Genomic DNA, 16,684 nt, shown 5'->3' on the forward strand with positions numbered 1-16,684 from the left:
CGACTTTCACCAGGATCGGTTGATAAAAACGGATGTAAGTAAAAGGTCACAATTTTTTCCACCAACCTCTGCTTGGAGAGTTAAGAGATGTGCAGACCCCATGTAGACCCCCAGGAATGGTTATCAGCCTTATACAGTGCCAAACCATGCATTACTGTCATCTTAGTCCCCATGCAGTTTCAGACATTAGTATTCACCCCTTCATCTGGTGTATATCAACAACAATTACACTTGACACTTTAGCCAAAACAAAAGTCTGACCTTTTTTTGTTTTTCAAGAACTGGTTTGATAAAATTATGTTGTTCATTCAAAAAAAAAGTTTATTCAAACTTTTAATCTAAGTATTATGGTAACCATTGGTATTCATCCCTTCATCTGGTGTATATCAACAACAATTACACTTGACACTTGAGCCAAGACAAAAGTTTGACCTTTTTTTTATTGTTTCTCTTGAACTGGTTTATGATGTTCAGGCCAGAGAAAGTTTATTTGAAGTATACCATTTGTATTCTTCCCTTCATCTGGTGTTTATCAACAACAATTACACTTGACACTTGAGCCAAGACAAAAGTCTGAACTTTTTTTTATTGTTTCTCTTGAACTGGTTTATGATGTTCAGGCCAGAAAAAGTTTATTTGAAGAATACCATTTGTATTATTCCCTTCATCTGGTGTTTATCAACAACAATTACACTTGACACTTAAGCCAAAACAATTTTTAAGTCTGATTTTTTTTTTGTTACCATAGATCTGGTTTACGATGTTCAGGCAAATAAATTGATTCGAAGTATGCCATCAGTGGGCGCATTGATTTTTTATCTTTCTGCTAAAATGAAAGAAAAAGATGAGCAGTTATTAACTTTGCCAAGAAGGTTAATTTGTTTAAGGTGTCATTTGTCTGAGGTGTGTGTCTATGAACAGCATACATGTAACTCAAGAAGCTTGGATAGTCCCCTATGGTAGTTGGTATAGATGGGTAGGGGTTGCAGAAACAAAGGTCAAGTTTGATGATGGGTCCCCTGGCAGCTTTCTAAGGTACTGCAGGTTTTGACATCTTTTTGAATATGACTCCAAATTTTGGCCAATAAAGAAGATAAGATTGATATAGACTTGTCACCCATGAAATTAAGCGTCCTTACATACAATGTACATTTGCGGGCCAGTGAGCAAAGCATTCACAAAACACTATGACAATGTGCAAATCTATTTCTCTGCATGCTTGCAAATGCACAACCTGTAACTGTCAGGAGTTCAGAAGAATGGGGTCATCTATGTTTTGGATGCTGCCTTCACCAGGACAATGTGGTACTTACAGTAAGGTTGCCAGGTTACATCACATCAAATGTCTTAAGTCACAGCTATAAATTTCCTTGGTTCTCCGTCATTAATTTAAAAGTAAGATGTCAGGAAGAGGTCAGCGTGAAAACAGAGTGATGTGAAGGAAGTGTGAATCTGTTTATAATCTCACTCCCTTAAACTAAACGTTCCTGATTAAAGGAAGGTACAGATATTTCAATCACTGTCTGTTTTCTTGTTGAACTTCCTTATCTCCTGAAATTGTACCATAACACCAACATTGCTTACTGTATATGCAGAATTGTTCACAGTGGTTTTATGTTTGCAGTTTTTGCGGTGGCCACTTCACCGCGAACTTAAAACCACCGCGAACATTTCCATTATAATTTTTAATACAGTCTGTGGCTCTACCGCGACCTTAAAACCATTGCAAAAACTCCATTTTCCCACTATCGCGAAAGTAAATCCCCGTGAACTTAAATGCATTTACAGTATATTTTCCCTATGTTGGTATGGTCTTATCTATGAGGACGCTACTGTCATCAGGACAATGTGTGACTGACTGCAGTGTTGCTTGGTGACAACACGTTGGTCCTTAACATAACAATGTTGACCCACTCTCTCTGGCTCCCAGTATATACAGTGCCTTGGGGTAAGGTTTGGGCATAATTCCTACCCAACCTACATGTATATCTGTCTTCTTGTGCTAATAAGGACTTGAGCCAAGAGGTCTCTCTGACTCTCAGTACTTATATTACTGTACACTACCTAAGGGTCAGGTTTGGGCATAGTTCCTGCTCAACCTATATCTGTCTTCTTGGCTTGAGCCAAGAGGAACATTTCCAGGTTGGTCATTGAGGTGTCGTTGATAATGGATAGACAACCAAGTCTAACAGATTGTTGGCTACTTAACCTTAGTTGTTAAAGCTAAATGACTAAAGCTGATATTGTCTTTCCTGTAGCCTTCTGCCCTTTCCATAATTCTGGTTAAACTTAATAAAGAAAATAGTCTGAAAATCAGGGCAAGGTAGCACATAATCTACTCAGTACCGTACATGTAACTAAGTTTTAATTTTGCTTTGTATTATGTTCTGTTAAATATTTTAACAACCTGTAGTCCTGTACCAGATTTGTTATATTTAATGCACAGGTTGATGACAGTTTGAACAAATCTCCACTGCTACTCTGTTATACTCTTCACTTCCTCGTTATCCTATTTCTAAGTAATCCAGTGGGCCAACATTAATTTCTAAAGCCAGGTCACGAACTCTCGAGCATTAGAACAGTTGTATTTACTTGTAAGCTTAGTTCAGAGCCATTGAGAAAGATCCTTTGGGTAAGCAGTGCCTACTCTGGGTGATAATCCTCCCTTCTGGCCTTTCACCAGCATGTGTAGACTGTAGCAGCACATGGTGCGATTCTGAGGCCTCGGACAAAGGGTTGCCTCAGAAGAGGACGCAAGCCTTTTGTTCGCAGACCAGAATAGCCATAGAAGATTGAAAGAAGCGCATTAAAGGATTGAAGAGGGATGTCTTAGAGAGTAAGTAGCTGATTCAGTGTGTTCTACGAGGCATAGGAGCAGTGTAGGGTCCTTTCCCTGAGGTACCCAGTTGTTAGGGTGGAGTAAGGGACTTATAATGCAGTGAATCGCAGAGGTTTGTGATCTGTGACCTATAAGATCTATATGACAATTGCTGTTTACTTTGCCAATGCTCAGTATGACTCTAAGATCCGTTGCAACTGTATTTGACTGTAGTTTTATTGTGTATCTTAAACTTTCACTGCTTTTGTGGTGATGCATGTGTTGAAATGCGTTGTGTTTTAAAGTTCTAATTTCCATTCTTTCTCCTGCAGTATACAAGATTGGTTTGAACTTCATTTTGGTTTTTAAACAGTTGATATGAAGACTGCTTTGTTATTTGTTTATTTGTTATCCACAGTTTTAATCAATTATCTACTTTATTTCCTGCACTATCCAAGATGATTTGAAAAGACTGCTTTATTTTCTTTTCATATTGAACTATGTTTTAATCTGTATGACTGGTTTATTTTATTACCCTAAGTCTATTTCATGTCTCCCCTCTGCAGTATCCAAGATTGGTTTGAACTTGAGCTGTGCAACTTTTCTATCAAACAGTGAATTTTTACAATTTTGTTTTATAGTCTTAAGTCTTATTTCATGTCTCCCCTCTACAGTATCCAAGATTGGTTCGAACTTGAGCTGTGCGACGTCCGCCCTCCTCCCAGGGGGGAGGGCAGGGCTCTACAGAGTTGCATGGATGAAAAACCGACACGGAAAACCAGATGATGAGCTACGGTAAGCACGACATTATGTTATAGTGCTACCCTATAGAGTTGTATGGATCTTATAGTGCTACATTACAGAGCTGTCTCCTGCTTTAATTTTTTTCTGTCCCTCTCATTGCTTGGAAACCAATGCTGTTGATTTTCCTTGTAAAATCTGTCATTTTGAGCATATGAAAACACATTGTCATCAATTCATGTACTTAACTTCAGAATTCTGGGATGTATGGGATGAAATTTTTGTCCGTCCCAACATGCAAATTTCCGTCCCAGGATGGAGGGACAGGTTCTGGAGACAGTCCTCGTTACATAGATGTTATACTGGTACCCTAAAGATCTAGATCTAGAGTTGCTTGGATGAAGTACCGACACGGAAAACGGAGCTACAAATAGTAGTATGACAAGCACTACATTTTAAAAAGATGTAATCTCCAGGCAGATTTACCAGTGGCATAAGATAGTATTAAAGCTGGCTAAGGAATACAGCTAGCCAAAAGGAGTCATCAGCCACTAGGAATTTGTGTTTGGCTCCCAGCTTCACTCCTCTGGCAGCTTTTCATACTATCTTATGCTGCTGTAGGATCTGCTTGGAGATCAGTAAAGATGCACGGATATGCAAATTTTCTTCATCTGTGGGTACATGGTAGGTAGGTTACTTTTAGATCTCTTTTATGTCCGTAAAGGTCATAATCTAGGGGCTCTAACAGGTCCTTTTAATGGTTTAAGGAATATCCTCTCAACCACCAAACCTAGCCCTGCACAAAATGAACTGTATCCAGTTACACTCAACACTTTCAATGGGTTCAGAGGTACCTGTACTCATGATACCCACTCAATGGAATCTACAGAAGCTTTTCAGAGATATCTCAAACTAAAAAGACATTCAGGCTTAATTAAAACATTGAAGTTCCTGTCAAAACAAGGTGCTTTTTAGATGGCCAAATATAGTATAGAAGAAATTCCCTGGCTTAAGTATGGTTGATCCCATTTAGTACTCTCTTTTTCTCTCTCTCTTTTCTTTTGACACTTCAGCTTGTAACAGGCAAAGCACTGTTGAAAAGTATGAACAACACTTGTTTTCAAACAGGCAACTCTGGAGAGTCTTTTGTTCAAAATGTTTCAAAAGTTGAAAACTGTGTAGCCTGGGTTGTTGACTTCTGTAGAGGTGGCATCAATTTCCTAATGCAATCAGTGGGGCGTTAAATGGGGATGGAGTTACGATTTAGGATCGGCTTTCGCGGAAAAGAGATGATGCAAAAGAAGCATCAACAAACATTGTAGTAGAGGGTACCAACAGATTTGTAGTGGGTAGAGTTGACTCTGCAGAAATTTTTGGGAAGTATGGGAGCAAGACAGGCTTCGGAAAAGTGCAGAGATGACTTCTCAGTGAGGTGAGTGTTGTGACGGTACATTGAAGTATGTGGTTGAGTACCTTACACGTTTCTGGTCTTGTTTCCCTTTAACTGATTCTGAAATATTTACATTTGAAACATCGACAAATCGTTCTATCTGCATGCAGTGATGCTCCAAGTTCCAATGACAAAACTACAGGTACAGCCACTTTTTTAGATAAGTTTACTGTTGTTATATAACGTTAAATATACAATGTGCAAGACATTAACATAGGAGTTAGTAGCCTGTAATACAGTCTTGTTAGCTTTGGTCCACTCACGAAAGTCGCTGTAACCTCGTGGTTAAGGATTGGACAAGGCTTGATTCCAGGCTAAGGAGTTAGAGTTTCAACATAGTGCATGTAGTAAATATCAAGGCAGTTCTAAGAGTCTGTTACATGTTACATTTTTCGTTAGGAAATTGATTACTTTGGATACATGTAAAGAAAATATTTGAGACTGAGAGATCGACATCTAAAAGAAATACAATGCTCATTATGCTGTCTATTAATCAATTACTGGATATTACCACAGTGTCCAAACTGCAGCAGTTGAGAGAGCAATTGAGAGAGTGCAAAGGAAAATGCTTGCAATTGGTATTTGAACTAGCTGGTATGGTTTAACATAGGTGCAAACAGTGTTTGACCATACCACTACTAGATAGCAAACATTACACAGCGGATCCAATGCTTGAAAGATGTGAAAGAGTTTAACAAGCTGTTAGATTCAAAATACAAAAGCCGTGACAATGATAGCTCTTTGGACAAAAGCTTTTATTTTTCCTTTTTAGCCTGTATCTACAAAAAAAATAATAGACGCTTTGAATAGTTTTCAGGGTTTAGGAGGATTTCGTTTAGGAACTAGGTTTCCCCAAGACCCCCATCATACCCTCTGTACCTTATGGCAAACAAGTCAACATAGTTGACACTTTGGTGCTAACCTGACTGGTGCCTTGATCAAATATTGACTGCACGGATTCTAGTAGTAGAACAGAATCGACAAAGTGCTTGTCTTCTTGCCAACAACATACATAACTCAAATGCTTGCATACATGTACACCAGTTTTAGGTGCAGTTCTGATTACACATGATAGGCGTCCTGGTTCAAATTTTGGTGTAGCCTAACAAAATCCAATTAATCAATGAGTACGTAAGAGTGCAAGTCCAAAGAGCGTGATGTGAAAAATCATGTTGTCTAACGTTACTTGCAATCTCATTCCTTACTGGCTGATTTAAAGTTCCAATATGATTGTTATGTAGTTTTATTCAGAGGATTTCAGTTTGAAGGCATCTAGAAGTCTATTTAACTTCATTTCACACCTAGCTGCACTCTTCACACCAAGAAAACCAGGTAAAAGGAGCGTCTATTGTCACTAAACAAGTAGGCCCGACCTACTTCCGTTACACCTAATTGAGTTTGCCCTTCTTATGCAAATGAGGTGGGCGGAGCCGATTGTCACTTGGCGGGTAGACACAGGCCTCTCTCTGATTGGCTGTTGAGAAAAGCCTGTATACATTTAAATCTCAGTCAGTTTCTATGGCTTGGGCAACCTCTGGTAGCGTGTAACTTTCACTTCCAGCCTGTGTTCTGCCATTGTTTCTTGAAATTTGGCTGAAACAAAAGCAGCAGCCATGTTTAAGAAGGTTAGGAAGGCCCTGTCCATGTCTAGGAAGCAAAGTAGAGAGAAGATCTACACTGTAATCACTCCAAGCAGACGGATACAGGGGTCAGAAATTACCGGGCAGAGGCTAGCAGGATTCACTAGGAAGCAAAGCTTTCTCAAGTAAGTAGTGTTGTCATTCTGTTTTCTACTAGAGCAAAAGTTTCTACCAGAAGCTTGTTGAAGTGTTGAAGGGTTACTAAATGATCACTGCATTCAAGGAGATTCTATTATAAGCCAGAGATATATGTAAGTCAATAGGATTATTTTATTATTATGTACTAGATAATTTGTGCTAATCTGTACTGTCAAACAGTCCTATGTGTTTCTTGACATGTTGAAGGTTACTAAATGGTTGCTGCATCATTAGTCAGAGATAGATGTAAATGGATAGGATTGTGTTATAATTAGCCACTAGACTATGTCAGAAATGTGTACGGTCAAAACAGATGTCAGGTCTGGATTTGTGTGTTTTTGCTTGGACCAGTAATGTCACTTAGATTGTCTGGATAAACTGCCACAAGTTTACTTTAGAAGTCCAAATATTGACATTGATCAGATTATTGTTTTATTTGTAAGACTCATAAATTATAGACAATACAATTTAACTTGTCTGGTCATGACTATCCAATACACATTTGTTTGTGTCTGTGACAGATGATTTTTGCACCTGTAGAAATCAATTTACCAATTTCTCCCATGGCTTGTATCTCTGAAACAGGGAGTGTTTTTGGTTAAAAATATTTTTTACTTATTTTTTTTATATCTTATATCTTCCACTTTTTCTATTCTATGCCATACTATTCTATGGTATCATATATTGCATACTCACTTCAATATGTTTATCTGGTCATGATACTCAGTTTTGTCCACTTGTCTGTCAATTGTTATTCAAATCAGTTGTCATTGATCCAACTTTACCAATTTAGAAATATTTGAACAGAGCCTGTCTGCACAAATCTCCAAGCAGATGTTATGATGCTTATGCATGGTAACTATTTTGCCTCCCCTGTCAAATGCTGGATACTACTACATCTACCAGGAGTAGGATATTTGCCAACCCATGACTGCAGCTTTAAGTGGTAATCTCCTAAAAGGAAAAGGAAAATTGTAACATTTACCAAGCTCCCTGGTCTGTGACATAGCACCAGACATTTCACCTTCCACAACATTAGATTTAGAAGTATAGAAATTAGGTCCGGTGCTCTGCTTGAGAAACTTGACAATTTTGCCTTCCTGTATCTGCTTGGAGGTTACCTTAGTGGGAGGCCAGTGACTAATGTAGGGCAGCTTGTCCAGCAGGTAACACTATCACACCTGCGGTGTCAGGGTCACGCACCTTTTGTTGATGTTTTTACCTGCTATGTAAAGCTAATGTCCAAGCTGACACATGACTTTTACCATTTTTTTCAGCTTCTTAGGATGTTTTAGAGGTGGTTTATACCATTTTGATGTGCTATAGTTTGAAAAGTCCTAAACAAGCAAGGAAATGTCCAAAACTTGACAAGAGAAAGCCAAATCCATACTACATCTGCTTGGAGGTTATGTAAAAGTACCAGGGACAACAGTAATCATCTTCGGGCTTGCCCATTCACTGCGGATTAGCCTAAACAAGAGCGCCAGTCTTCGTGTGCGGCTGTTTGTTGTCTGTGGGATAGAAAATTAAAGAAGTCACGCAAAAGATCTTAGCGGGGTCCCACCTAGCGTTGGGTAAATTGAGGGCACGCTGCTTTGTGTATGCGAAAACTCTGATGTTTATGTAAGTTAACAAGGAGGTTCTGTTCAAGAACGTCATTGGTTAAAGTTTGAGAGCTGCTAACATATTCGGTATAATGAAATTACTGAACATGAAATCAGACTTTCCTAGTCTATCAGTGTTTTGTGACAGCAGTTTTATGTAATCCTCATTGTGCTTGTGCCTGAAGAACTCGGGTTGAATTATACATAGGCGAGTTTCCTCTTCTTCTTCTACTTCTTCTTTTCTCTTTATTGATGATGCCCCCAGTTGCAGACAAAATCTAATTGAATTGGTATTTACAATCAATACCTTTTTACAAACTGTGACATTGCCAAACTTTCACATGGAAACCAAGAAAAAAAATTGTAACATTAATTCAAAATAGATCAATAGCACATTTAAAACTCTAGTGCATATTAAAACTCTGTCAAGAAAGTGACCCATGGCAAGGACACACAACTTTGCAAACATTCCAGACAGAATTATCACATTTGAAACAGCAGACAGTTCATTAAAACATTCGCTGTAGTTGGTGGAAAGTCGTGTTGTCCTTGAACTCCGAGCCACACGTATCTGTTTGTGCCAACGCTATCGTGTGGCGTAAGTGAGCTTCGCTTACAGCCTGCTGGCTGCCATCACAGATTGGGTGACACAACAGTGACTGCCACAACACTGACCTACAAGCAGGTGGTTCCTGGCTACAAAAACACAGACATAGTGCTCGAAATGCCCACTTGCACGCTTGCAAATGCAACCTCATTTTGCTTGGCGCAGGTCAATTTTTAAGCCAGGTAGTGCAGTGGAGTACAACCTGAAATTTTGCAGTTAGATCACTGCTTTTCCCCTACTTACGTACATCAGCTTTTGTATTTATTTCTTGATAAGATAAAACAAAGTACATGTAACTGGAAGAAAAGATAATGGATATTAAGTAGCTGATTTGAAAAAAAGTAATAACTTAGAAGTGGGGCAAACCTGAAATGTTGATGGCGCAACCTGGCTTTGACTCAGGTTGCCACCTGGCTAGCATTACAACATAAGGGTTAGCGACAGATATATACATGTAGCTTGTCGTTAGCTATTAGAAGAAAATGTCACGAAGAAGCCATGTTTGATTCAGTGAAACTAAGAAAATGTGGCATTTTTACTTGACCCATTTTACGTTACAGTGATGATGATGGTGACCCTATATTTCAAAGATTACCTCAGCTGCCATTTGTTTACCTTAAGCCTTCAAAGGTCTGAACTGTGTTCCCAGTTATTGGGACAGGTGAGTTTCACACCTGTTCAAGGTGCGTCCTAACAGTAAAGCCCAGGTAAATCCCTCTCCCTGGCAATTATCACTTCATCTGCTCACACACAAACTGACAAAGGTGTCGGGTCTTCGTGGGATCCAATCCCATCACCATCATATACGGTTTAGACTTTAATTTTTTCTGACGTATGATTTTCAAAAAGGCTGTAATGACAGTACCAACCACCTACAGGGATCTACAACAACATTTTCTGTTGCAGAAGAGCTGAATTTTTGCAAAGTGTCAACGACTATCCCCAAAATGTTCCTAAGTTTATAATACTGCAGTAAAGCTGCAGTATGACGTATGTGACAAGCTTTATTCCCTGTCTGGTATACATATGACGAGGTCGGCAGCGTTGCTCAGGATGAATCAGTCAGCAGGAATGTTATGGTAGGCTGGGAGTCCTGGCATTCTTCCTGAATGGTCTATTGAAGGGTTAATGGGTTGCCACGAGCCTTTGTACCTTGTGATGTGTCCGGCACATCATGCTTTCACAGGTGCAAGGTTAGACATGTGGAGTCGGTATCCTGTTTCAGGGCTTTTCCTGGCAACAGGCAGTTATTGTGGAACCTGTCTATGCTCTTGTTTGACAGCCTTAACACAGACAAGCAGAAAAGATGTTCTGTGCATTGTGCTGACTTGTGGATCACCATTTTTTCCATATTTTCGTAGATCAGTGGATGGATCAATACTAGTTTTCTTGAGTCTATTCACCAAAGTCCTTGAATGTTGAGACTCCAGAGACTAAACAGCCTTAATCACATTTTTCAGTTTGAGAGAAGAGGTAAAATGTGCTAATAAATTTTTTCTGGTAAATTTTTTTCTTTGTTTCCATAAAAATGAAGCTGACCCAAGTTACTGTAGCTGCAAGGTATTCGTCAAAAGGTGTATTTGCAGCTTTGTATGAGTCTATGACTCAATTTACCCTGATTTTTTTCCTGTTATTTCAGGCTCTTGGCGGAGGTTTATCGCGTGTCCTCCAACAACAGCCCCCCGCGATGGAAGCGAGTGACGGACACCCTCGTCCCAGTGACGGTCAAGTGTCTGCAGGACGCGCCGTTCCACGTCTTCCACATCACAGCAAACAACTTCGCTGACCAACGGGTGCTCGACGTCCAGATTACTGTTCCAGGTAGGAAGAATGTTTTCCCTGTGGAGACTGAATTTTTTGTTTATTGTTGTTTCTTTTAAATTGTTAGATTGTCTGGGTGTGACATCAATCTAGACCAGTCGACAAAACCAAGAGTATTGCATAAAATGTAAGGGCTAGGCTATGAGTTTGCCATAATACACACCTTGCACACCAGGTAATGCCATTGCTTGCCTTGAATAGAATGTAGATTACTACAATGTATAAAAGAGATAGATCCCAAAACCAACAAATCACCTCAAAAGGCACCATATTTTTAGTACCTGAAGCCAGCCATACAATGCTTTACTGTACCCCTTGCAGATACTAGGCCTACTGTGACTTAAACTTCTCTGTGCAAATTGTGTACACAGTTGGAAAGCCAAATGAACAATGACTGTGTAACTATATGTACAAGCTGTGACAGAAATAAAGCCACCATTATATAACTGTACGATTGTGTATATAGGAGCCTTTAGGAGGAGGGAAATAATTCATGAGCTATTTGCAATGTTATGTGAAACTTCACAGCTGTCTACTTTTAATTTATCACACAGTTTCCAAACATAGTGCCTTGAAAAATGATTTTCCAAACTTAAGCTGGCCCGAGTGTTTTAAATAAACTTTTGACTGACAATTTTGTTCTCTTTTACTTTCCATCCAGGAACCCTGTTCAACAAGACAGCAGAGAGCTTTGTACAATGGCGGGACAAAATGAACGGTAGATATTCAACAGTTTCTTACTTTTAAACTGCACCAATTGATTTCCTTTGTTCTTCTTGGTTTAAAGTAAAAATTCAGGATGAAAACAGAAGGCATGGAGGAAACTATATTCACTGAAACTTTATATAGTATTCACTCCCTGATAGTGGGTGTAGCAAGGAACAGACTTTCTCTCAGGAGTCTGTTTTAATGTAATGTTCTTCCAATTTAAGTCAAAATGATTTTTTTTTCAATTCTAGAAAACAGCAAACAAAATTGATGTGGCCTTAGAATTGGTAGATCTATCAGATACCTTGCCTTGGCAATTATCATTTCCTTTCATGTGTTGCGTGCAATTACTACATTTGTTTGCATTTTCCTACTATTTCCTGGTAACTAAGTAGCACAGTCAAACAGATCTATAGGATAGAGTCACAAAGTACAGGTGGTCAATGGTCACTAGAGATAGGCAGGATTGTTAATGTTTGGTTGAATTAGAAAGATGATGTCTGACCAGGTGTTCCTTATGCAGATGTGGTGACTACAGGTTTGACTGTATATCAAAGGCCAGGTACTCCTCACTTATAAAGGGTGGTCTCTTGTACAGGTTTGACTGTATATCAGTTGCCACTTAGTCCTTATGTAAAAGTGGTCACTAGTAAAGGATTGACTGTATATCAAAGGCCAGGTAGTCCTTATACAGGGTATTCACCTGTACAGGTTTGACTGTACATGTATATCAATAGCCACCTGTGTGAAAATCAACTCGCCCCGAACGGTTCGAACCGGTCCGAGGGCAGTCCGAGCGGTCCGCCTACGTCAAAGCCGTCCGGCCCGCGAGGCTGCCAGTCCGAGCGCCGGGCGGTGAACCGTCATTAAGTGGTTCAGCACGTTCGACAGTTCAGGACCGCCGGACGCTTCGGGCGCCGTAAAACACTTAGAAAAAATTGCCGCCGCCCTGCCAAATTTTGTCTAAGTCCCTAAATTGTATGAAGCCGTGCGACAGCGCCCCCTTCCGTACACTAGGCGCAGCGGCCAGAAGAGCAGTAGAGTCCGTAGGTGAGACTATTAGACATTGTTAGAGGCATGCATTACGTCCATTATTGCGGGGCAACAGCCAGAGCGGGCGAACACTAATAGTAATAGCGTTGCACTATCGCCAGAACAATACAAAATGTACTATGAAAATTTAAAAAATTGAGATTTTTCTGCCTTCAAATCTACAACTTTTCTTCTATATTATATTTTGGCCGCGACTAATGAATGGGTGACGTGTTTTCTTGTACATATATGTCACCACGCACGGCTGTCTGAAGTGAAGAGTAGAGTATAATACAATACTCAATAGAGTAGCAAAAACCAACTGATGGGTCTTCTAGTAAAGTTTACATACACTTATAAAATGCTGTTCATTTTCCAATTTCCAGCTTACAGTGTGTTGAGTCACCCTTTGAAGAATCTGCTCCGCTACTCAGTGCATTTTTTCTGCATGTGCGAACGTTGCTCAGAAAGCCCGGCTGTCCAGTGTGCGAGATGATTTTGGAAAACACAGCGATCCCAGTTCCAGGCTGCACCCGCTGAAATAAACAGCGGGTTGATTGACATCCCGCCTGTGAGGCGCACGTGAGCGGCGCTCTGGTGGTCTTCCCACCACACATTGGCCGTTGCCATGGCGCCATGCTGGCGGCAGCCGTTTGATGTGTACAGTGTGGGACAATCTATTTACTGGCTAGCCAATCGCTACGATTTGTACGAAATGAGCCGGAGACGTCGATTTTCACTGCAAATAATGAGCCACATGATTGGTTGTAAGAAACTGAAACTGAAATCCTATGCCCCACTATCAAGTTTCTTGGAAATTCATCTGAATATGGCGAGCCAAAACACGTTGTTCAACCACGTGATTAAGACAATGCCAAAATTTTCGCAGTTACATATTGCCACATTTTGTGACATAATTTAGGTTGTGGGCCCTGTCCGAGTTTTATGGACGGGAAAATACGTCTGGGAGAACTGCGACAAATGCCTGTTTGTCTAATGAAGTCGGCAGGCTTGATTGCCGACTTGCATGTCGGCTTGCTCTCTCCTTGCAGGAAAATGTTAGTCTCTACCAGTACCAGACTCCGGGTCGCTGGAAAACCGTAGAAATAGAATGAATAGAAGAGTAAGCCGGCCAGGGAACAGTACGCGACCTGCACAGTTTGGATTGTCCATCACGCCCATGCAGCGTTGAGTACGCGGATCACACCTACATGTTTATCCTCTCGACCATTATTAAAGGGTAATCTGCCACGAAGTACCAGTCTTTGTATCGTATCTCGTACACTACCAAATGCCGTGCATGCAGCATGTAAAATCTTTATTGACACGACAAAAGTAAAGCGACTTTCGTAAGGTCTATAACTAAACAGACATATGAATATCTATAGGTATGAACAAGTCATTGTTACGAAGTCTGTTCTCATGAAGAATGAATATGTTTTAGTCCTGTTTGTCTCTTTATTTTTCTCTAGCGATAAATGAGAAAAAAGTCTTAAACACGTAACAGCAGATACCGCTTGGATAGTCGCAGTGGCATGGCGAATAAGAATTCGGCACGCCGTATTTCGTTTCTAAATCACACGAACGCTATATTGTCCGTTCTGCTGTCGTGTTTGATTTACTAACTACATTGCCCACGCCAATAAAATCGTTGTCTTCCAAGCCCAGTGTAATAAAGTACTATAAGAAGAATAAACGACAATGCTATTGTAGGTCACCCTGGCACCTGAGGTCTTCACCATACGACTCGGGATTGATCATGCTCGCACGGCGTTAAAACGGGTGGGGAAAAGTTACAGACCACCATTGTTTTCTGTAGAACTAAATATAATCTTTCTACCCTATGATTAAATAATTGTCTCTGGCGCTTTACAAATAAGACGACATTGAGTTGCGCTACGTTTCGATTGACTGTCATTGTACCAAGCGACGATTCTGTCCAAATGTGCAATAATACGGGAGATAATGTTGAAAATGTATTTAGCATCTTTATTGCCTTTCATGGCGTCCGGCATTATCTCGCCTTGTGGACAATACCTAACATGATTTGTGAAGTGCAATATTTTGAATGTTTCTCACTTACCAAAATTTCCACCATCGTTTGGAGTCAAAGCGCATGCTTTGGCCGGAAAGGAACTTGTGAGCAGTACCTGGTTGGATCACCTGTTGGACGACTTGTAGCAGCGAGACTTCAATCGACTCTCTGAAAACGTGTTGAGTTTGACCAGTGATATTCCCCTTGACATTATATCAAGAAAGTGGGACTAAAAACAAGTACAGTGCTGTGTCACGCTGGAGTACGGTATCCAAAACAGGACACGGGGAACGGTTAGCCGAACATCTAACGCCACCATTTTATATGCATATTGTTGTTAGAAGCGTTAGAACTACTTTATCATTTTGACCTGTACTTAGCTTTAAGAGCATAAACGTACAATAAAAATTCGAAAATATATTACTCGTTAGTCGAAGCGACGACTGGATCAAGAAACGCCGTGGATGGCTGCATCCAGCACGTTACACTTACAGAAGGAGAGACTATGCACTACCCGTGCGTCGCAAATTGATAGGGGTTGGGGATGGTGACGCACAATCTAGGGGTCAGTGTCATGTTCCCCTGAGAAATTTGGACGCTTCATCCTTCGTAATATGAAAGGTTAGACTTAGAGAACTGCCCTGGATCTGGCCAGGGACAGGCGGATCTCAGGACACGCAACAGTGCCTCCCGAACCGTTCTGAACGTTCGGACCGGCTATCACGATTATTGTCAGCAGGGTGTCAAGCTTGAAAGACTCCCCTGTCTGCCCCTGGGGATAACATGAGCATTGCGCGTGCGTCGCGGTCATTTCAAATTGAAAACTCATCAGTAAACCGTTTCCTGATGTCCTGTGTTATTTTTCCACTTTTTAGTCTTATACTAAGGCTAAATGTACAGACTATCATGGATAAGTTGGAAGAGGTGTCGCGTGAGGGGTTTGTACGTTGTCGTTTCGGGTCAGGATGCATCAAACTGCCATGGAGAGATGGAAAAGGACTAGCAACACAAACAATTTGTGTGGAATTATGTTCTGGTGCTGTTCCAACCGACTGCCGAAACTTCCGTGGAATACGAACGGACTGGAATGCAAACATCCCTTCTTCATGTTCAAGACTGAACTGGTAAGAAACTGTTTTACATCGTTTAGCTGTGTTACCAAGTGTGTTAGATGTGAAATTATCAACAGCACAGTCAAAATCCTGGCTAACTGAAGGCATGTATTTTTCCGCACTTACTGGGACTCCTGTGGGCTGTATTATGCACAATGTTGTTTCAGCGCCCATTTTCGTGGAAACACAGTGGTATGATGACGTAATTTTCACTTGTTGCAGCAAAGAGGAAGTCATGTTTCCACGTACCGTTGCAAATTATATCATAAATATAACCTTCTCGGCGAAGATAATGATGTGATTATGATCGTCTTACAATTTCCGCATACACCACTGATCGGAGGTAATTTTAAATCCATGACGAAGGTAACGAAGTTGTTTCCTCAATGTCCCGGGTTTGATAAAACCTCCCTGGTTGGGGGCAACGTTCTCACGGGTCGGACATGTCGGAGCCAGGCGGATCTCTGGACACGCCACAGTAAATCCCGAACCGTTTGAACCGTTCGGACGGGCTATCGGGATTATTGTCAGCAGGGAGTCAAGCTTTAGAAACTCGCCTGCCTGCCCCTGGGGATAAAACCTGTGAAATTCCAGCGAATTTGTTTTCTTGGTTGTGTACATGCCCAATGCTGTGTAACGACTAAACGCACAGAACAAAGACTAAACTGTAGACTAAGCGTAATATGAATTAGCACGTCAGGTGTCCATGTCCATGCTTCATATAGAGTAGAGAGAGTAGAGTACAACTACAACTGAAAAATATTAACATCAACGTTCCATAGAATTACTTCTCCTCACCATGGCATACTAGTAACTTCCTCCCAAGGACGTTATATCCATGTCCTCACGAGCGGAATTTCCTCGACAATAATCCTCCCCGTTTAATATTGTTCCTCCTTACCAACTTTTCAAAAAGCGTTTATTTACTTGTGCCGCAAGTAAAGATTTCGCCTGCTATTCACACATGTGCCTTTATTT

The 16,684-nt window shown here is 40.6% G+C and overlaps 1 protein-coding gene across 1 annotated transcript in view; it reads left to right on the top strand.

The window, feature by feature from the left end:
• Positions 1-16,684, top strand: part of LOC118422268 — a 44,515-nt gene that overhangs the window by 3,863 nt on the left and 23,968 nt on the right. The window contains exons 2-4 of the mRNA XM_035829786.1: positions 3,493-3,613; positions 10,638-10,819; positions 11,481-11,537. Of these exons, the coding sequence (XP_035685679.1) occupies positions 3,493-3,613; positions 10,638-10,819; positions 11,481-11,537 (360 nt within the window). The remainder of the gene's footprint in view (positions 1-3,492; positions 3,614-10,637; positions 10,820-11,480; positions 11,538-16,684) is intronic.

Source organism: Branchiostoma floridae, chromosome 9 (genome assembly GCF_000003815.2).
Source record: "Branchiostoma floridae strain S238N-H82 chromosome 9, Bfl_VNyyK, whole genome shotgun sequence".
Taxonomy (NCBI): Eukaryota; Metazoa; Chordata; class Leptocardii; order Amphioxiformes; family Branchiostomatidae; genus Branchiostoma; species Branchiostoma floridae.